Source organism: Labrus mixtus, chromosome 1, assembly GCF_963584025.1.
Source record: "Labrus mixtus chromosome 1, fLabMix1.1, whole genome shotgun sequence".
In the NCBI taxonomy this organism is placed as follows: Eukaryota; Metazoa; Chordata; class Actinopteri; order Labriformes; family Labridae; genus Labrus; species Labrus mixtus.
In genome coordinates this window covers 18,498,287-18,520,936 of record NC_083612.1, presented here as the reverse complement: position 1 = coordinate 18,520,936, position 22,650 = coordinate 18,498,287, and the positions used below count along the sequence as shown (strand labels likewise).

At 40.8% G+C, this 22,650-nt stretch overlaps 1 protein-coding gene across 1 annotated transcript in view; it reads right to left on the bottom strand.

Moving 5' to 3' along the window:
* acsf3 (acyl-CoA synthetase family member 3) overlaps positions 1-16,242 on the bottom strand; it is a 31,198-nt gene extending 14,956 nt beyond the window's left edge. Inside the window, exons 1-6 of the mRNA XM_061036555.1 lie at positions 15,397-16,242; positions 12,192-12,347; positions 7,429-7,583; positions 6,180-6,325; positions 1,045-1,142; positions 642-768 (exon numbers count right to left, since the gene is read on the bottom strand). Of these exons, the coding sequence (XP_060892538.1) occupies positions 642-768; positions 1,045-1,142; positions 6,180-6,325; positions 7,429-7,583; positions 12,192-12,347; positions 15,397-16,113 (1,399 nt within the window). The 5' untranslated portion in view covers positions 16,114-16,242. The remainder of the gene's footprint in view (positions 1-641; positions 769-1,044; positions 1,143-6,179; positions 6,326-7,428; positions 7,584-12,191; positions 12,348-15,396) is intronic.
* Between the last annotated feature and the right edge of the window lie 6,408 nt (positions 16,243-22,650).

Here is a 22,650-nt window from a genome sequence, read left to right as displayed (position 1 = left end):
AAGCATAGATCCTTTGGGAGGGGGGTAAAAAGAAAAGTGCTGGGCTGCAGGGAGCAAGAGAGAGTCTGATGACAGCACACACACACACACACACACACACATACCTACACACACTCAAGAAGGAGGGAGAGAGAGAAAGGAAGATGAGCGAGGGAGCAATACTTGGTTTCTCAAGACCCAGAGCAGTCACAACCACTTAAGAGGAAAAATGCCCTGCAGCACCAAAAACACACGTAGTCCATTTATCACTCCCTCATAGTCCCCCAAAATGTGCACACACACACTAACCGTACACACATACCGCTACTCTACTTCCATGTGTGTGTGTGTGTGTGTGTGAGAGTGTGTGTGTGAGTGTGTGTGAGTGTGTGTGTGTGTGTGAGTGTGCTTTCTTGACGGAACTCCTGGTTTTAAAGCGTTTATAAATCGAGCCGTAAAAGTGCAGTTCGCAGCAGAGATGAAAACTCTTTTGACATGTTTCCTGCTCCTGTGAATCCTTCTGACAGTTTGACCCATGTAGATGCAATTAAGTGGCAGAATGCACTCCCTCCAGGGGGATGCGTGTGAATGTGTGGGTGCATGTACAGTGTTGAGGTGTGAGTTAAGAGACAAAGAAAAAAGGGAGAGGAGGAGTTTGGCACCTGTTTTGAACCAGCCGTCAGCAGTGAAAGACTCTCTGGTCGCTTCAGGTTTGTTCCAGTACTCCTTAAAAACCGACGGACCTCGGACCAGGAGCTCCCCTTCTTTGCCCTCCAGACCCGGACGTACCTGCAATTAATTCAACGAGGAAGATTGAAGAGACCACGATAGACATTTTGATTAAATATAATCCATTTAAATATGAAAGATAATCCCCTTAATATCGAGTCATGCACTAATTAACAACAGCAAGATAAACATGCTTAACTGGATGAATTGAAGAATCATTTAGTTCAAATGCATTTTTGTATACACACACACTATATATATATATATATATATATATATTCCTATTTTCGGGCTCCACATACTGCTTATATCTATGTTTTTTAACTTCATTATTACCTGAGTCTCTCTGTGATTGCCCTCCACAATTGTAGTGTTGTTTGTGTTACTCATGACAATCTGGACTTCCACACCAGGAAGTGGGAACCCAACAGCCCCTGTGAAACACATCAAGCACAAACACAAACATAAAACAAGGGGAAAGAGTGCATTGGAAGCAATACGGGAAGTATTTTTGTCCCCTTTAGAAGAAGTTGAACATTTATAAGGGCAATAAATGCCGGAGTGATTGTCATGAACCTTCAGTTCAGTATTTCTACCTCAACAGGAAATGGGCTTTAACCTCTGTCTGCAGGGCATAACTGGTCACTTAATGGTTTGCTGAGCTTGTAAAACACCAAACTGAAAGCCATTCGTCTCAGTCCCCAGTCAGCTTACTTGGACAGTGATGGGGATTTCTTTGGCAATGCCTGATGCAGCTGTTTTTCGCTCTCCGATATGAAGTAAACTCCTCATGGAGGAGCTGTTTTTCGGACCGTTCTCGTGATATCAAGTCAGCCACACGTTCACCATATTGTGATCTATCCATTATTGTCAGTGTCTCTCCTTAAAACGACACTCGACCGCATCATCTGTAGCATTACGTCAACCAAACCGTCACGGTAACAACCTCCTTCATAAACACACTTTACCAATAAAAACTCCATTCAGCTCCAAAACCACTCACTGAAATAACAGCCGCTACTTTACACCTGTTGAAAGCTGTTTCTTCAGTCACAGTCCTGAATGCACAGCAGAACTACTGCTGAGTGCTTGACAAGGCCTTCTATTTCAGCACAGTTGCATCAAATTTTAATACATGAGCCGACAAATTGTGAAATACAATAAGTGACCGAGTGTAAAAAAAAAAAAAAAAGACTATGGGGCTGTACCTCACGTTGAGCACCAGGATGTTTAAGTGAAACTATTAATAAGAAATGTGTTAAGAAATGTGTTACACTTTGAAACATTCCCACCTGTTCTGACAACATCTGCAGCCTCTATCTTTGTGTGTGTGCAAGTGTGACCTCCTGAGTTAAGTCATTATTGCAGAGAGTGCACAGAGAAGGTGCCAGTGATTCTTTTTTTGTGTGTGTGTGTGCATATGTGCGTGTCTGCCTTAAAGGCTCTTGTGTCATTTCACAGACCACTGCTCTCCCAATAAAGAGCATGTCAGGTCCTGATTAAAGAGTGATTCTCTCACTTCATATTGATCTAATCCACTTCAGTCCTGATTGGCGATGTCTCTAACACACTCTCTATCATTTGCACTCAGTCTAGCAGCGGGGGAAAAAAAAAAACCCAACTGAGCAGAGAAAAAAATCAGGCTGTTTCTCAGCAGAGAAGCAGGATAACAACCAAGCTGCAGTCAGAAGGTGAGAAAAGCAGAAAGTAGACGAGTTATAGTGATCATTCTGACCTGCTGTAGACAGGGTGAACAAGGTTAAGTGAGACCTAAAGAACAAGGTTTGTGCTGTATCTTATTTTCATTAAAGTCACAGAGTGGAGGACAGAGTGGATCAGGATATTAAATGTAAGATAGAAACTGCATGTCTAACAGTGGAAAAGCTTGAAAACTTATTTTATCCTTAAAGGTATAATACGCAACATTTTAAACATTTGTATAGCATATATCAAATCTAGCCTAACTAAATGTATCAAAAAGAAATTATTTTCAAAAATTGAAACTCCCTCTGGGCTTGTTGTCTTCAGCTCTGTGTTCAAACCGATGGGATGGCGTCTCCGTCAGCTTGTTTAAGTTTTGCTCAGAGGCTCAAACATGTTTCGTTCATGTGAATTCTCCCTGTCCAACCATTAGCTCTACCCGTCCACTCAGGGACGCTGTTTGTAATGGCCCAATGGCAGAGTACTGTCGTAAGTGTACAATATTTACTGTATGTATAAAATACAAAATCAACTCTGGGCAGCATATCTAAATAAAGACTAGTCGGAGAAATTACAGCACTCCATTGGCTCATTGAGGGAGGGGTGGGGAAGGAGGGGGATTGGTGATCTGAGGGACAGCTTTGTTTGCCTGGTGCAACAACTACTGGACATCTAATCTGAAAGTCACATTTCAGATCTAACTTTTATTTTTTTTGTCTTTACACAACTATTAGTGTGATTTTTTAATGTAAATAACCCAGTGAAAGACTGTCAATGCCTTCAACGACAGACTCTCTGTAAATTCCTGTATCACCTCTAAAAAAGTGCCCTCTTTTAAATCAAGGACATCAGAGTTATTACACTAATTAATTTCAAAGATTAGGCAGTGTGGATATAAATGGAAAGTTACTTTTCTTGAAAGGCTTATTCTGTATTAAAAATGTTATCTTGTTTCTTTTTCGCAGTAAATAAATAATATATGACCTCAGGCAAAATGGTGATTTCTGAATGTCTGATATAGACATGGATGGATCAGATGATCAGACAAGCTGTAAATAAGCTAATAGATCAGTTTAATAACCATCCTCGTTGGAGAAAAAGAAAAAGAAAGTGATTGCAACTGAAATGTTCATTTGACTTTTTTGGCACTTGTTTTCTTTTGAGCCGTTATCTGACAGTTCTTTTCTCTGTCAGACATCTTATTAGCCATTCCCAGACCTCATGCATGGTAAGAAAATGTGTTTAGGTGTCTGAGTGATGGACAAAAACTCAAAAGTGGGTCGAGGAGCTGTTTTCACTGGGTTGCTGATTTGTAAGGGGAAAAAAAGTTATGAAAAAAAGTCTGGGCTGCACTTTTATTTTGAAGGACTTGATAAAGTAATCATGCAGATCAGCTTATTGTGGTTGCTTACCACCAATTAACAACAAAAGAAGTAAAAGAAGAAATGTTTTTTTTCAGCTGCCAGTTTATCAAAACACAATTACAAAACCAAATACTTGATATATGAGTTTTTAAACACCGGGGACATAGGGGCAGAAACTGGCGCATAAAAGCCTAAAGCCATAAAAAACAGAACAGAAACTCTCTGCTCTGCTTTTACAGACAAACCTTATAACTACCATCAACTGTTTTCTGTCTGTTACATTTTGTAATGTTGACTAATTGTGATTTGTCTCATCTCAGGTCCAAACAAGACCATTTGTCATTGAATAAAAAAAGAGTGGTTGGTAACTTTGGGTTGTGATTTGTCTTCATGGAGTTTGTAGTGGCTCCAGAGGCTGCACCAGTCAAGAACCACTGCTTTGATAAAAACCCTGAAATAAAACATTTCAAGACCCCAAATATGCCATCAATTGAACGACAAAAACAGATGTGTCCTTGAATGGCTTCACTATCCATTTATGATTCAACTGAATTTCTTCCTCTACTCCTTCAAATCATCCTTTTTTTAAATCATGTTTTCACTCTCACTTCAAAAGCTTTTGAAATGTTGGTGACATTTGGAACTCTGTGCATGATGATTTAACAAGATTTATAAAGAGCACGGGCAGGTTATGAACCCTGCACACAGGGTGGGAAAGGGTGAGTGGAGCAGGAATAATAAGAGTTTAATTTGTTCTCTAGCTTTCCTCCCAGGAGGATCAGGAAATACTTGATTATTTTCTTCTTCAAATGACACAAAGCTTTGGAAGGATGGTACTAGCCATGATGCATTTTTTTGTTCCCAAGGTCAGTGGGAGACAAAAATAGGTTTGGCGGCAAAGTGATTTAATAATGATATTTAAAGAAGTAGGTTGAACTAATCTCACATATTTACATTTCAGCAAGGGAAATATGGCCTAGAAATTCATTCTGCTGTTAATCCATGCTCCAGAACTGTACCTACACAACTAAATCAGGCCAATAAGATGCCATAAATATAGCTGATTTTTTTATGCAATTACTATCAATAGGTGTATTAAAAGCTGAGTGGTCTGCTGCTTGGGAGGATAGTGTGTGCGGAGAGAGGGTGACTGCACTCCTCAGGTCTTCTGAGAGTGTTTCCTATGGTTTCTATTGATCCATTTTAACCTACTTAAAGACAAGACAGGAACACACTGACTCAAACAAGCGCAAGCTCATGTCTGCATACACACAAACATAAACACATCGTACTATGCGAGAGTCTCCTTGCTGCAGTGGAAACATCAATAGAACAACAGACCTCTTGAAACCGTTCTTAATAATCACCTGAGAGGAATCAAACTCAGCCTGCTCAGCTTATGCCCAATATAACCTGACAAACAAACAAAAACAATACTCTAACAAAACAGCAGACAGCGCATTACCCAATACACTTGCAAGCTCATTAGCTTTACCTGTAAAGCAGAAGAGTTGGCTGGGGAACAGCAAAGGAGGGAGAAGGTGGGGATAGGCAGATGAAAGGGGGGGGGGGGGGGGGGGGGGGGGGCAGGAGAAGACAGGAGAAGAAAGCTACCACCACAGGTCTGACCTCATTTCAAGACCCTGCCTGTTGTTCTTTGCCTGCGTGAGGGCGGTGTAGTTGGGATCGTGGGGTTTAATCTGACATCGCACCAGAGAAAAACTGCCAACAATCAAACACAACACAACACATAAAGCTAAGGAACGAAATCTAACTTCTAAGGGAGGTAGAACAAGATCAGACCTATTTTTAGAGATAGATGTTCAAAAATAGGGAAGGTAAACGAGAGAGCTCACACATAGTTTGTGTCATTATTTGTAAACCTGAGCTGTAATGCTGTAGTGGTACTCAGACATTACAGACTGAAGTAGAAACATCTCAATCATTACTTAGAATCCGCAACATATTGAAATATAGTCGTCAAAATTAAGTAAAAACAGATCAGGATCCAATGGCTACAGCTTTCATTAACATGTAGCCTTATTTCAAAAGATAGACATTTCAGATTTTAACACATCTTCTGAAAATGCAAACGTTATTAAATTTGCTACTATGAGCATGTCCCAACTAAAGTTCAATTTTGGAAAAAAATGAAAGGTCAAAATCCCAATCCTCACCTCAATTAAAGGATTTAAACATTTTTACAAGATTGTCTTAAGATCTTCTAAAACCACACTTCCTGCATTTGTTTTCCTGACACTGCTTTTAATCACTGATTGCAGTTTTGCTTACTGAGAATCACAAGCCAGAAAATTCTGAAAAGTATGTCAAACATGTCTTCCAAAATACTTTTGTTCTGGATTAATTTCCTGCCAATAATCTAGCAGTCGGTTTGTTACCTCCTACCTGGTACACGTGGGCCTTTGAGTGGGTTGGACAGTGCCATGCCGATCTCGGTCATGCCGTAGCGTTCCAGCAGTGTGTGTCCTGTGATCTCCTCCCAGCGCTGAAGAGTGGGAAGAGGGAGCGCAGCCGAGCCTGACACCATCAGCCTGCAGGAACAGGGCCGGACGTGAGGGAAACACTCCAGGCTCGACATGATTCCATTCTTAAGATTATGACATGTTATAAAAAGGAATTTGTGAAAAGAATAGCCAATATAAAGTATATCAGGACTGGAATCAAACAGGGAAACAGGGTGTAGAATGAAGCAATGCATTTAAAGAAAAACTGTTACAAAAGAAAAAAAGAGTGAAATATGTTTCAAATAAATAGGAGGACACTTTTTGTACATGAGCAATTCACAGATTAGTTTTGCTGTCAGACATTCTCGTAGAATGTAGGAGATTTATGACTGGATGGGGTTTATCCACAGTGTATCAGGTTGAGAATATTGCCTCTATGTAGCTAACAAATTAGAAAACAGCTGACTCACTTAACTCTCATGCCAGAAAACAATGTCATTATATACTGAGAGAAAGAGTCTAAAGCAACATAATGTGGTGTAATATATTATTATTTTTATTATTATTATTATATTGTTGCTGAAAAACTGACACAAAGAAAATAAAAGCTAAGATTATATCCCCTAAAAAAACAAGTTAAATGCTATTCTGATAAGTTTGCACATATAAACATACATACATGTCATACATATGACAACCCAAAAGGGGAAAACAACAAAACAAATCTGTCTCTTATAGGACAGTTCAAGACTTTAGACGAGCTTCATTGCTCCTTTTTCCTGAAACTCTGCTGGAGGGATTTCTCCGGTGCATTGCACCCGTCCAAATCTTTCAATCAGTGGTCATGTGGTTTCAGATCTGGTGAACGAGATTCCCTGACACTTTCATTGCTGCTTTTATTAAAGCCTAGCTCAATTTCTTTGTGTCTTCAGTTTTGCATGTTTGTATTCTCTCAGCTCAGGTGGTCACCTGATCTTTTATGCTGTTATTCCTGAATGCTAAATAACAATCTCCTGAAACAATTTTGGACTTTTGTCTATGAACAGCTTCAGACAAATAAAATCTACTTCATTACTTACTTAAATGGTCCCATGTACAGTATTTATACATTAACACATACATATACACATGAACCCACAAATACATCTCCCCGGGAGTAAGCTGTCTGTCATTGATCCCACAGCCAGTACCTGATCCTCTCCTTGCAGACGGCTTTGACAAAGTCCTTGACATGAGGCTGTGTGAAGTGCTGATCATAGTGCTGGATCAGCTTAGAGTAGATGGTTGGCACAGCCATGAACACATTAACCAGGGGCGCCTCGGAGCTCAACAGCATCTCCCACACCTAGGACGCACAAACACACACACACACACACACACACACAGAAACATAACTGAGGGGGAGATAAGGCAAGGTGTAAAGGAGAGTGGTGTGTCTAATGGACAGGGACCATAAGAAATAAATGATTACATCAGAAATCATTTAGAGCATGTGCAAGTGACATTTTTTCTTTATTTGATGTAAATGGCAGAGTAAGGTCTAGACAGCAGCCTCATACTGAACCTGTCAACACGGCAGCAGAAAAAGACAAGAAGAAAAAAAAATCAAGATTTGTAAAGGTCAGCAGGAAGAAAACAGCAGAGTGCTGCAGGGCAGAGCTGACACGTTGGCCAGTTAAAGGCCTTCAGTACGGCTACTTTTGACAAATGTGCTTTTTGACTGCTACTGTGTCCTCCACTGCTTACACACACATGCACACGCACACTCACACTCACACACACACAGGCGTTAATGGACATATCATACATCGTGAACCACATGAACATATAAAAACACGCCTCAAATATCACATAAACTCACTTGCTCAAGGACAAAGGCATCTTAAATACCCAGCCCCACCCACTTTACTTCATCCCCTCTCACACACACACACAGAGAAATACTCAGACACACACACATAGTCTGGGTAGACGATGGGAGGATGGGACGACAGCATGAATTAAGTGAAGGTGAACGACAGCTTCTCTAAGTCCCGTCTCCCCCCCCCCCCCCCGGGAGACAAACGCTCCTCCCCAGCTGTCTCCCCTCCCTTACCATCCCCTCCCCTCACTCCTCAGTCTACTTCTCCTCACTACTTCTACTTCTTCTTCGTCCCTCACTCCACCTTCATTCCCAAAGTGCTTCTTCTTCATTCTCTGATTTCATCCCTGACCCCACATCTTTCCTTCATCTTTCTTTCTCCCCTCGCTCCCTATCTCACATTCACTTACCTCCTCTCTCCATTTCGTAATTTCCTGCTCCGCTGCCTCTGCGGTCTACCTCAAACACATACACATTCACACACACACACACACACATGGAAAAATGCAGTTTCTCTCATCATCTGTCTCACCTATATAGTGCCACCACATTCTTCTTAATGTCCTAGCAATTTCTAAACTCTTCCTTCCACTTCCACATTGCAGACTCACCTAATCTTTTATCTATTAACTTCTCACCATCTCTCCTCCTCCTAAACAGACACAACAGAAATATGGACAACTAGATAAAAACTAGATCAAAAAAATGTCAACAGTCTAATCAGATCCATATCCTTTCCCCCTAATATACTCATAACAAGATCGAAAACTTGTGTTTTTCCACAGCTCACCTGTACACACACACAGCATAAAACTTTGCACAGAGAGAAGGATATTAAGTAAGGGTGCCCCGACCGTTCAGGGTGGTGTCTATCAAGTGCAGTGGAGCGCTTCCACAAAGTCTAGTCTGGAGCAGAGAGGAAAGCAATTTATGTCCGTCAAAGAGCTGGCCTCCACCTGGGGGACAGGATGTGGTGAGAACCCAAAGCAATGGCCTGCATCCTAAACAACTCTATGAGCTGTGAACAGCCCTGGAGTTGTCGAGCGTCGATGTTTCCAAAGAGCTGAGCTATCACAAACTCTCAGTGGCATTAAAGCTTGGTTTGACCTTTTTTTGTCTGGTTACCTTTTTTTTTCTTCTTCTTATCAGTTATTAACTTTGATCACATGTCATTCCATTAATTTCTGACTTTTATTTATGTATATTTTTAAACAGAGGCTTGTGTTAAAACAATTATACACACAAACGAATATGGCTTTTCATGGTTAAGAAAATAATTAAATTCTAGTAAAATATTTCATATTGCCCAAGGGAGATATCAAATGAAGTTTAGTTTTGGTTTACTGTTTTAGTGGCTTTGAAATCAAAATAAGAGTCTCTAGGATCACAATGAGTCTGTGAGGCTGCTGTTTGTGTTTTGAGCTTAATGTGAATGTTGGCTGACCATCAACTTTAAAAAAAAAAGACAATTCTAACATGCCAATGTTAAGCGGGAATTTCGATCACATCATGTCTGAGAACATTTAGCTCGCTTTTTATTTCCCAATCAGCCCTCATCACAAAGTATAGCTGTGAGTGTGTTTTATTATGGGTCAAGATGAAAAGTCAGAGGGGTATTGTAATAAATTCTGAGGGCAATGTTAAAATCTGCAACACATGTTGAAGCTAAAGGAAAGTCAGGGGATAATTACTATTCGACTTTTACTTAAGCCTCCAAAGTCACCAAGTTTACCCTCATTTACAAAGATGTCAAGATTTTAAAAAAGCAAACCAAGAGAAGATGATCCCCAGTAAAAACAATGGCCCACTGCGGTGAAGTGGTTTTAGATCCTAGCCTCAATTTGTCCAACAGAAACAAGAGCTTCAATCTTGAGAGTGTTTTGGAAGTCATTTTTGGAGCACAAAAGTTAAAATGGGAATTTCAAAAATTCAGAGTAAACTGATGAAAACTGATGAGTAATTGATGTTATGTAAGATGGTGATCGTCCAATGAGAGTAGATAAAAAGATAGAAGTATAAAAGATGATTCAATGAACTCTTTGACATAGGTAGAATCCAAAGAAAATACTAGAGCACATGAATCACTTAAAGCAATTTAAAAAGGTGCAAAGGACTAACGTTTCGAGTCGCACTGCGTCTTCCTCAGAGTCAAACAGAGTCAAAGACGCAGTGTGTGTGTTTGCACCTTAATAAACTGCCTGTGATTCGTGCGCTTCAGTATTTTCTTTGGATTCTGCATGTATGAAGGAGTCCATTGAATTATCTTTTGTACGTCCAAGGTCCTTCTCTGAGAGCACCAACCTCCATCTGCGGAGGGGCTGAAGAGCAAGAGAACCCTTCTAAAGAAGAAACTATTGTTTATCACATCTCTGTGCCGGAGGAGACCAAAAGACTGTGTTATACTGAATACAATGATGAGTGTTGTAGGGAGGGATCTACGGTAATGACTGTAAGAGCAGAGTGACAAACTGAGTCGAGGGATTTGAGAGTGGAACCAACAGCATGTCTAGATAGCATCAATATAACCCAGGACTGACAAAAAAGACCACTGACAATACTTTACCTACAACGAAGAGGAAAGTTAGATCTATTTCTGAACAGAAACCCGAGTTTCTGCTGAAGTTTGCCAGTGAGGTTTTCAACGTGGTGATTATATGTAAATGATTAATCGAGCCAAGTACAGAGATATTTACACAATGTGACCCTCTAAACACTGCTACACTGAGTGTGGATAGTTGTAGACTGTTCAGCTCAATATCTCTGCAGAATTGATCCTCTAGGGAAACAAATATCTGTCCATAATTCCAAAAGAATGATTTACACTTCTGTCTCTAGAGCCAAGTTCCAAATATATATCACCCCTGATTTCGTTCATCCAAAACCATTGTTTATGAAATACAAATAAATGTCATTTATGATTTTAAATTATATTTCTAGCGTGAGAGGATATTTTTAAAGTAGCCAAATAAGCTGCTTAATAAGCCGCTTGCTGTAAGCATTTGATAATTTATGCAGCTGAACAACTTCTTTCATATTAATATTGAGTTTCACTTTTATTTTTTAATAATTCTTGCTGTGACGAGAAAATAAATGAAGATTCATATGAAATTGACGTGAAACCCCCCCCCCCCCCCCCCCCTGCTGTGTGAACCCCAGGAACAGTATCTGTCCCCGTCAGACTGTAACAGTTACACTTGAAAGAGACTTATTGGCGATTTACTGGATCACAATTCCTGCACTGAAAATTTTTCTGTCACTATCTCCGGGCAGAATCACACACAAAAATCAATGGCGGCCTCTGCTGCCTAGGCTACCCTTCAGAGATCTGAGGGGATAGAAGAGACAGACTATCGATCACTTCATCAATGTACTGTAACTTCAGGAGGAGGAGAAGAAAGGCTTTTTTCTGAGGCTGAGCGGAGGGGTTTGTGGGTTAGTACACAAGGTCAGGGATAACAGCTGAATACTGATAGCTATAACAGTGCAGCAATACCCATGTTGACAGATACATAGGTCCTTTGTAGACCTTTACTTTCCATCCACCTTCACTGCTGGTGAGTTGTAGAAGACACACAAACAAAACACACATACATTGGGAAGAAGAAAAAAGGTGCATCTACAATATGTGCCAAAAACACACCTATACACACATACACCCCTCCCTTCTCAGGGCCAAACAAGCACTATCATCCTTCAATGTCAGCTCATCGATTGATCCGCTGCTTAAGCCCCTGCCGTGAGTCGGCGTTGGTCAGATACAAAGCCACACAGGGCAATTCATCACTGAGCCCCCAACGCTTAGTTTGACAGTCAGAGAGGGAGGAGGAGGAGGAGGACGAGGAGAAGGAGGAGAGACTGATAAAAAAAGAGAAAAAGGGGAAAAAGATGAAGCAAGGAGAAAGAAAGGAGAAGAAAAGTTGAAGAATCGGGAAAATAGTGACATTCAGAGAGGAATGGATGAGGAAAATGCTTGGGGGTCTTTTGAAACTCAGCAGCCCCTTGCACAAGCCCTTATACGGGACTACCTCAGCCTCCTCTGTTCAGGGGTGTTAATGAAAGGTTTACTGTACAAAGACAAAGTGCAGACGAGACCTTCTGAGGCTGGAAGTCAGGCAGCATGACGCAGGTGGCGCCCACCCAGAGCGGGCACAGCAGCTTGTTAACAATGCCATGCACATGGTGGAGCGGCAAGGTGTGAAGGATGATGTCATCTCTGGACCACGCCCACTCTGAAACCAGACACTGGACCTGAGAGCGAGGGAGGGAGACAGGGGAGGACAGGGGAGGACAGGGAGGGAAGGATCTGAATGTCAAATTGTCTTTTAAATCAAATCAACAATAAGCTTACACCACGGCTAAGATTTGCTGCGTTTTTGTGGTGATTCAGTTTTGCCAGTTCAAACGCTATACATAGTTTTTGTTCCTTTAAGCAATGACTCTGGTTGCCATGGGGAGAGCAGAGCAATAACTCAAATTAATTCATGTCTAGCCATAGCTATATTAAGGTCTACAGAGGCTTGAGACAAATCTGTATATTTCTCTTCAACAATCATTTCCCCTAATTATTGTGCAAACTGTACAGATCATATTTAGTGTAGAAAGTGTTTTCCTCACGTTTAGGAAAGTAGCAATCATTACGGGTGCTATGAAACATTGTATCACAGAATCTTCAAATCATTTTTAAAGCATGGAACAGGAATGGTGGTGCTGGTTTGACATATTTGTTAGAGAGTCTGGTTGTCCCTGGTTCGAGTGTGACCATCCACATGAGCTGTATGGAATCCCCCCACTCTCTTCTCCTAACATGTCTCGGCTGTCCTTTCCTAATGAAGGCACACATGGCCCAATGCAATCTTTTTTTTTAATGTAGCAGGAATAAAAAAAAAAACAACTCATAAATATAAAACAAATGTTTGGTTACATTGCATTTAAACAGCCATTTGCTCGTATTATATGTCATAAAAAATAAGCTTACTTTCTTCACAGGACAGATCATTACATCTACATATACAGTATCTCACAATATATATCAACTTGTATTCAAAGAACCCAGAATTTACTTAAGATTACATAACTGTAAATAAATGATATAAAGGTAATTTAGTTCCTAAAATGAGATGTGGTTGGTTATTATGGAGTAACTGACACTGAACTCATCGCTGTGCTCTCGTAACACACTTGAAATGTTTGTCAACGTTTCTTCAGAATTGTATCTTTTTAAACAATTGAAATGTGCAAAAGGAATTCATCTTAACTCTGCCTTTGTGACGCTTTTGTATTTAAGGTTAAGCCTGTGTGTGATAAGTTGTTAATGTCTCTTTAAGGGGATTTCTACCTCAGTGTTGTATTTTTGCTATAAAGTTATTCTAGTTATTTTACTCTGTTTGCTGTGTGTTTATACAGCAGATAATTAGTAATTATCTTTTTTTTTTATTGCAACGAAACTAACATGATTCTGGTTATAAAAAAAGAAAATGGAACAAATCACAACGGGCTGCTGAAACACTTTCAAAAAGACAAACACATGCAGGCCTCCAGTTCATGTTTTCTCGGACAGTCTGTACTTGAAATGATCACACTAACTAGTTCATGAAGGTCAGCGTGGACCGGTCTTTTATTGGAGTTTCCTTTCACTCTGATACCATTCAAGAACACTGTGACACTGTTCATGATGGACAATGGTCCATTCACAAAAACCTGCTGGCTTTGTGGACACTATCAAGAATGCAATACCCCAAATGATGCAAAGAAAAGCACACCCTACATGCACCCATGGTCAAACACATCGAGTACAGGATGAATTTTGGGTCGTGATCTGTCCAAGTTAAAATTTGGAAGTGTTCAGGGAATCAATTTTCCTTTCACTTTGTGTCTGAAGTCCTCCTTCACATTAACCTGACAAGAGGCGCTTTCAGGGATTCTGACAACCTGATGTTGTTGCCTTCCAGGAAAACAGACAGAGTCACTTAATCACTCACTCACGTCCCTGGGCCAACCAGAGACAAATGAAGCACTGCTGTCTTTCAGAGTGATTTAATTTTCCACACGATCGGACATGTAGGTCAATTTAAGCTTAAAAAACGAGGGGAAATCTTCAGTGGATCTTTAATGGCATAAATTAGTGATTATTCTGAAAGCTCAACTGGAACAAACGAGAAATGATGCTAATCAGGGACTCAAATATGGGTGTGGGGGTGTCTGAACACTTCTTGCCTGAAAAAAAAAAATGCATATCATTTAAGTGGCTATAATTGTGAGTTCTGTGGAGCTCTGGGTAGTCATCTTATAATCTCTGTCTGCATGGCATAATATATCCTGTAGACAGAATTAACTAAAGCACAATAACCCCGACTGGAATATTGAAGTACGCTATCATTTCTGTGAAATGACATTGCAGGGTATTCAAAAACCATTAATGTAACATGCTAATGCTTCACTATGTCACTATAGGGTATTAATTCATCTAACAAAGTTGAGCTAAATCTCTCGAGTCAGGCAATACTAACCAAAGTCTGACGACAGTGTGTAACTTTGTTTACGTTAAGGAAAGTCACAGTTTCAGTAAACTATTTATTTAATCCTGTTTCAAGAACACCTGGACAGATCACACAGATTGAGTAAGGTGTCTAATAGTCCTGACTCAAATGAATTATGGTTTTACCATACGAGTGAATATTTACTTTTCTACCATCAAAAGATAGGGATAATCTTTATGTGGATCCCTATCTGATTTTTTTAAAAACCTAAATGCTAGCATGTCATCTCTACACTGCTACTACTTATTTATTTTTGACAGCCTAACTCTACATCTGCAGACAGCTCATAGTCAGTATACCTGCCTGTGCAAGTTATCAGTAGCTTTTATATTTTTATGCACTTCCTGGTGACTGTACCAAACAGAGTACATGTAGTATTTCTGTCTCAACACACTAACCAAGAAACGACATACATTATTTTGAATGTTACAGGATTGTAATAAATCGAGTGATTTATTTGAAAATAAAACATTTAAAACGGGATTGTTGTGAAGAAAATACACGTAAATCTTTGAACTACACAACCCAATATTGTGCTCATTTGTCATTAAGGTTTAAGATAACAGACCCAAAGAGCGTATAGCTGGTTTGCAGCCATCCCCCACTGCTTGTGATTTTAATTAGCCACAGCTTAAAGTGCATTACTACCATCTGTACTATAGTCAGCTATGTCAAATCTGTGGGCAAATGTTTTTCAGCTGTTGTTCTTAAAAGGTTTACCAAGAAGCAATTGAAATAATAGTTTGAAAGACCAGATTTACCATGGCTTGGATGTTGCTGTGCATATGCAGCACTCCCTTTGGTCTCCCTGTGGTACCACTGGTGTAGATGATCATAGCTGGGCGCTCAGCCCAGTCCGTGATGTCTGCCTCCTCCTCTCTGCCGTCTGAAGAATCTAAAGTGCTCAGGTTGGAAGTAGCCGGCAGAGTAAGGCATGGTAGCCCCAGCTTCTGTGCCAGCGGCTCCAAGGTTTCAGCAAAGGGATGACCTGCCACCAACAATGAACTCTGGGAGTCAGAGATGATGTACTCCAGTTCAGATTCAGGGTGTTTTCGGTAGAGCGGCACCGCCGTCCCACCACTCATCCAAGCTGCCCACTGTGCAACTGTATAGGAAGCATCATTAGCACACAGGAAGGATATTCTTTTTCCTTCCAGACCCCCAAAGCCAGAGTTCAGAGTAGAACTGATTCTACCAGCAAGACCTAAGCTGCTGCAGTACAGCTGCTTGTAGCTGTGGCTTCCACCACTGTCTATGATAGCAACCTTATCCCCAAATGCTAGAGCTCTGGAAAACACCGGCTTCTGGTGTAACCTTGATGAAGGCACTGTAGTCCATCTGTGAGCTTGTCTTTGAACTGCAGTTCTCAGATTCCATTTCTCTTGCTTTAATAGGCAGAAGGTTCTGTGAAAAGTAGCTACAGGGTGAGGTAGTGTCCACTTCAGAGAGTGGCACGCGGCAGAAAGTCCTAACGGCATGTTTGAAACTCTCGGACCCTCGAGAGTTAGAACATCAAGATGGCTCCATTCTCAGTCTCTGGCATCTGTACAGAACAGAAAGCACATGTAGGTGGCAGACTGGATAAAAGGCATGTGTACATAGAGTAGAGAACACAACATTTGATCATCATCTTTAAGACAAATACTGTATGGAGTACTTATTCCTCTGACCAGAGTGGGAGCCAATGAGAGCTCAGCTGCCATAGAAGAGGTAGAACCATACATTAACCATACATTAACAATCACTATTTTATTAACAAATGATACATACTTCAATGTAAGAAATATAATTGAGGGTAATTAGATAACTAGATTAGAAGAAAAATGTTTTCCAAAAGAACTACGCACTATATTCTCTGGTGAATTATAGTATGGCAGCGCTTCAGGACTGCAGCCTGATGAACAGACCACTTCACATACAATTTAATTCAAACAACTGGCTTTTCACTTTCATTCATTTTGGTTAAAAGAAAAACTTTGCACAGCATTACTGCGTAAAGCTAACATGTTTTTGTTGGGCGGAAAAATGTGCAGGTTGAAAATGTTATTGGGGAAAAGTTATTGCACTTCAGAGGTGGTGGGATAGCAAGATTCATTTTTTTGAGTAGGAGTAATAGAGGTATTGATATTCTAATTCATGGTCTTTAAAACTCTTAATACTATAATTGTAAAGCTCAGAAGGCTTTACACAGAGCCAGACTAACCTTTAGGCTTTAAATGACAACCTTTCTGATGTGTAAAATCATAACCTTTAAACTTTGAAGCCGTCTGAAACTGTCAACCTGATTATGACAATATGTGCACCTGCCACACCTGTCACACCTGTCTAAGATTATATTCAAAGTTAAATTCAAAAGGAAAGACGTAAAACTATTTACGACTAAATTATGACCCATATTCAGGGCAACATTCAACTCTCAAATCAGAGAAACGACGTCCAGCTAAAACACGGACTCGTAATCTCTGAGGTTTTTTCTAATTGTTATTCACAAGTTAATGAAAAGTGAAACATCAACATGACATTTTAAATCTTTCAGGTAAAGGATATTGACAAGTTCAAGAAGAGCCCGAAAACAACCGGAGAATAAAAAAATAAAACATAAATACTGTCGTGTATATTTTATATGAATTCACATAAATGCTGTTGTAAACATTCCTCCTAGAAGTCATATTCACCTTACCTTAAATAAAAAGCCGGTACATAATTTGGTGAGGGACAGCGTCACGTACTGTATCTTCCGGTATGAAACAGATGCCGCTTCAATAGTTCCTGCCTCTTTTTTTCCACACACTCAGCCGGTTATGAGTTATTATTGTGAGTAAGTATCATTGTGAGTTTCTGAAATACCAGATACTTTTTTGAACCTATTTTCTTTTTAATCAAAAAGATTAACAACATGAGATAATTTGAATGTGATTTTTTAAACCTGCAGAGATTTTTTCAGTTGCTGACCGGTGCTGAATTAAATTAGTATTTTTAGGTTATTTTCAGCCTTTTAGTTCTTCATATTTTCCACTAAAATCTTGCACATGATCTGATGTGGACTAGACCTTTTTGGGCTAATAGATGCAAGGGGGATTACCTTGTGTTTTTGTCTGTCATCAGGTGGTTCCTTACTCAGCTGGGTGGTAATTGTAAAGACCCATCCCCATTTTAAAGACTTTTAAATCCAGTAGAGAGGCTGCTATCAGGAAGTGTTGATAGGGGAAGGGAGAGTGCAGTATATTCCCAGCTACCCCACACAGAGCTGTGTTTGGCTTTAGATCCCACGCCAGTCCTACCACTCAGTGTGCCAACTAGCTTGGCTGGCTTCATCATCACAGTGCAAGTGGGCACATTCAGCCGCCAGCTGGCAGTCGCGGGCCTCAGATAACAGAATGGTTCAGACATGGCACACGTTCAAAAAGTTTTCACTTCCCTCCCCAAACCCCCTACACTGCAAACAAGGATGGCATGTTCCTACCGAAATTGCAGCCTTTGTTTCAGAGAACTCCCCTCCACTCTCAGGAATAGTATCGTCAAAGACCACTCATTCCCTTTCGTGGGGAAAGCGCTATTCAAGGGGATGCTATGCTACCCCAGCAGCTATGTAATTTCCAGAGAATCCTTTATTTGAAGGGCATTTACATAGTCTTTTGTCTTTTGTATGTAGCGGCCACTGATGCTTATTTTTTTTTTTTTACCAAGAATTCAACCTAAAAAGGACCGAATGCGCATCCTGATGAAACGAAATAAGGCACAGACGACCCATGTTTTTGGATTCGATGCCTGGAAGTTGGCCATATTTTTGACATGTGGGACTGGAATCTGAGCTACTGAGAAACTCATTCATTTATTTTGGATCCATGAAGGTATAGATGAAAAGTAGACTGTCAAAAAGGGCGTCATGTGATTGTCTTTTTCTTAGGGAATCGAGGAAAATACATTTCTACCATGGGGAGGGATTGTAACATTTGTGGCGAAAACATGATCAGATCGAGTATCTTGCACATGCTTGCATTCTGCCGCAGTGGCCTGCTGCCAACACACTATCCAGCAAAGACCACCTGAAAGGATCTCATCACTGACGGGCAGAAAGACGCAAGCCGGCGCCAAATCCCATCTTGGCAAAGGACTGCTTCCGAGGAAAAAGAGAAAGAAGGAAAGAGGGGACCCCCCATAGATCTGCGAGAGAGGCTGAGATGGTAACACAAACCATGGGGAGTACCCAAGCATGTGTCAGGTTGGCATCAATGTGAGAAAGTCTTGGCAAGCTCGTCGTTCTCTCCCCTCCCACCTCAGCTCACACGCAAACACACTGTTGCCCTGCTTGGAACACATGGTACATCAGCAGCGGCATCTGGCCGCGCTGACTCCTGGCAGCTGCGCTTCGTCTTCGCCAGTTGGGAGTCTTGGCACTGCCACTTCATCAACTACCTGTGGCTCCTCCCGGGTAAAAAGGCGGGCGATGAATTATTCCGAGGCTGCAGCTGCAAACTTGAATTTCATCCAAGATATCCCCTGTAAACATATGACTGCCTCACACTGCACATGCCACCCACATACTAATGCACGATTGACAACATGGCTTGCTCTTCCGCGCAGAGGGGATTGTGTGTACTCATGTGATGGTACGGTTCATTTGAGGTGAAAGATGACGGATGTTCTGCAATGATTCTCTCTTGGTTGTACTGTACCGAACATTAAAAACAGACACAACAGGAAACTATTGGCTAACAAAGAAAGATTTTTAAAGCCTCACATCTAAAAATGACAAGACAACACAATTGTCAGTTATTTTTTATTCGGAAAGGAATTTGAGTTTAAGTTTGAGTTTTATCTCTGTGTTGGGAAACGGTGTTGCGTCGCCCAGGATTACACTGAATATAATTTTCTTCTGTTTTTTTTTTTGTTTTTTTTAAATGAACCAACAGCAAGGTGACCTTTCATCTCATAATTATTTCCTCACATTCCATTTCTAATTGAGGTTTTGACAACCAAGGACATCTGCCTGAAGCGCTTTGAATATGTTTGAGCTGTGACATCATGGATTGCTGATGAAGAGTAGGACAGCTTTGTCTGATGATTGCCTCCCTCTCTCGAAAGAAATATTCTTTGTGTGACGGGCTTGCAATTACCCTCACAAATATTTGTAACATCTCTTTTTGAAAAGTTAATGATCAAATACAACTCAATGTAATTTTGTATTTAAATCATGAAATATAACATACTGCTTTGGAAGAGGTGCATTCAAAGCCAACTCTTTTCCACGTGTCCAGGGATTTGTCTTGAATCTATTGAGCCCTCTTTTGATATTTCTAGTAGAGAGGCCTTCATATTCCCAAACCTTTCAGTATATCCAGATGTCTAACTGGTGTGCTGTTCAATTTTGACAGCAGCACTTTGGGGGGAAAAAATACAATGAGTTGACTGTGATCACAGTTACAGTTTGTGACAATATGGGCCATGCCCCAAGTTTATTGATTGATTCTCTGTGAGAGGCAAACTCAAAGGAAGCAGTAGAAGGAAACGGAATTAATGTTAAGTATTATTGAGATCCACTTGCTGATGTGTGAGTTGGTTTGCTTTTGGCTACTTGAGCAAATGGACTTAAATGGACTTGAACTTGAATAGCGCTTTTCTAGTTTTCTGCCTATGCTCAAAAAACTGCATGTCACATTTATAGACCGAAGGCAGAGGCTGCTATGTAAAGTGAATATCAGTATTAACTAATTCCTATGACACAAATTCACACGCCGCTGATATAGCACAAGTGAAATTTGGGGATCAGTGTTTTGCCCAAGGACACTTTGGCATGTAACTGCAGGAGCTGAGAGTTGAACCTACAACCCTCTGAGCCACAGCCGTCCCTAAACCATAATGCACGACTCATATTTTAATTAAAAACTCATTGTATTAGTATTTTATTCTAGCTTTATTTGAAGATAGAATTTGCTGGCAAGCTGTTAAAAATCTGTACAATGTTGACTTCATCTCTCCCATTAACACATAGTGAATCTACTCAAACACATGCACATATTCTCTCACTTTTTCTGTAGGTGTTAGTCATCTGACAGTGACCCAGTGGGAGTTTTTTCTCCATCTGTGTCAGTCTGACCCATTTTAGCCCTCGGCCACGTCCAACTGTTCTGTTTCCCAAACATATGTGCTGTGGCGGGGGGATAAGCGAACCGTTGCCGTGTGGGACCTGCAGACACACACAGCAGAGATGACACTGGACCCTGATTTCCTGTCTGTCTGCTTCCCACGGCATATGCCATCATCAATACTGGCCCCGAGGATTCACACCTTAGTGATTTGACAAAACACCAACACTCCTACTGCTGCTCCTTCCACCGCCTGAGACAAAGATGTTGTTTTGGTCGTAAATTTACCCACTAACTGGATTTATAGAGATTTAATCCTGTTAGTGTTTGTTTGTATTTATCTGTTGGACGATGCCTGCCCTCACTTGGCCACCATCATGACTCTGCATCTCATTCAGATGCTTAACCTCTCTTATTTGGTATTAATCCGCATTTCCCCTCTTCCTACTAGCCAGCCCTTGATTGGGCACTTGACTTGGAGGACAGGCTGGCTACACTATACCCGTGCAGATCATAACACTAGCCAGTGAGGGCAGAATAGGACAAGGAAGGATAGGTTTTTTTTTCATACAGATCCATGTTGGCAGAAGAGATGGTATCATTGCACAGAGCCAGGACCCACTGGGGACTGTGGGGTGTGAGGCACATATGGGCAAACAGGCTGCTGATGAGCTGCTTACATGAGCCTCTCATCATGGCCTTTGAGAGAGAGAGAGAGAGAGAGAGAGAGAGAGACGCCCCCTCCAGAGGATTTGAAGTGGCTATATGTTGTTGGTCTGCATTGTTTGGGTTGGCATAGGATCTTGGAGTCAAGCTGAGAGGCTCTCCCTTTAGATTTGTATTGAATGTCATCCAGATAATTTGAGGATAAACACTGTACAACAATAAAGGTCGAATGAATATGCATCCAACTTGTTTTTGTCATTTACACATTCTCTAAATAACTGAGGCAGACGGTGTGGTCAAATGGACGGAATAAAGTTGATTTAACTGTAGTCTTAAGGTAACTCACCCTAAATAAATGATATCAAACTTCCTGACCTACTGGCTGCACTAAGCTGTAGATTGCTCCGGAATTCTTTGATGGCTCTCCACTAATGCCTTATTGATTCTCCTCTTTCCCTTTGAACTCACACACATGGAAATGGAAAGTATTGTACAAGACTTCCGCCCCCCCCCCCCCCCCCCCCCCCCCCCCCTTATCTTATTCAGCTCACTAACTCTGTCCTGCATCAACAATATCCTGAAAGGGTTATAATAACGTAATCAATCAATCATGCCAAAGATGCATATGGTTGCACTTTATTACATCCAGATGTAAAGGGAAATATTTAATTAATCCATCTTAAAAAAAAAAAAAAAACATGTCAACATATTTACAAAGCTTGGATAAAAATCTCTGTAGCGTTCCTGGCTATTGGAGAAAGAAACTTACATTTCCCAGTCATGCTCAGTTTATTTCTTTTTCTGTGCAGAGAAACGTAGAAGGAATCCTTCTCGTTCCATCTTCTGCAAATATGCACACACACTATAGGCTCCCCCACTGGCCCTTAGCCACATATACATACAAAAAAAAACAGACACAAACACTCTCTGAGGCTGCCAGGCTGCTTGGGTGGTGTGTTGTTACTTTGGAGACAATGCCATATGTTGTCTAGCCTCCCAGGGAGGACAGAGCCTATACTGCTGTCCTGACTCTGAGTGAAACTTGCTGTTTAAGACATCTCATACTGGAAGTCCTAAAACTCCATATTTTTGCGCATTTTGTGCAAATAACTCTTCAATTTCTTATATAATCCATGCACTTAATGGGTTACTAAATAAAGGTTTATCTTAATAATTGCACCTTCAGTCCCTTCATGTTTGGTTGTATTGGTTGCCGTGTGTGCATATAGCTTCGTTATTGGATGATAGGAAGTGCAACTAGCT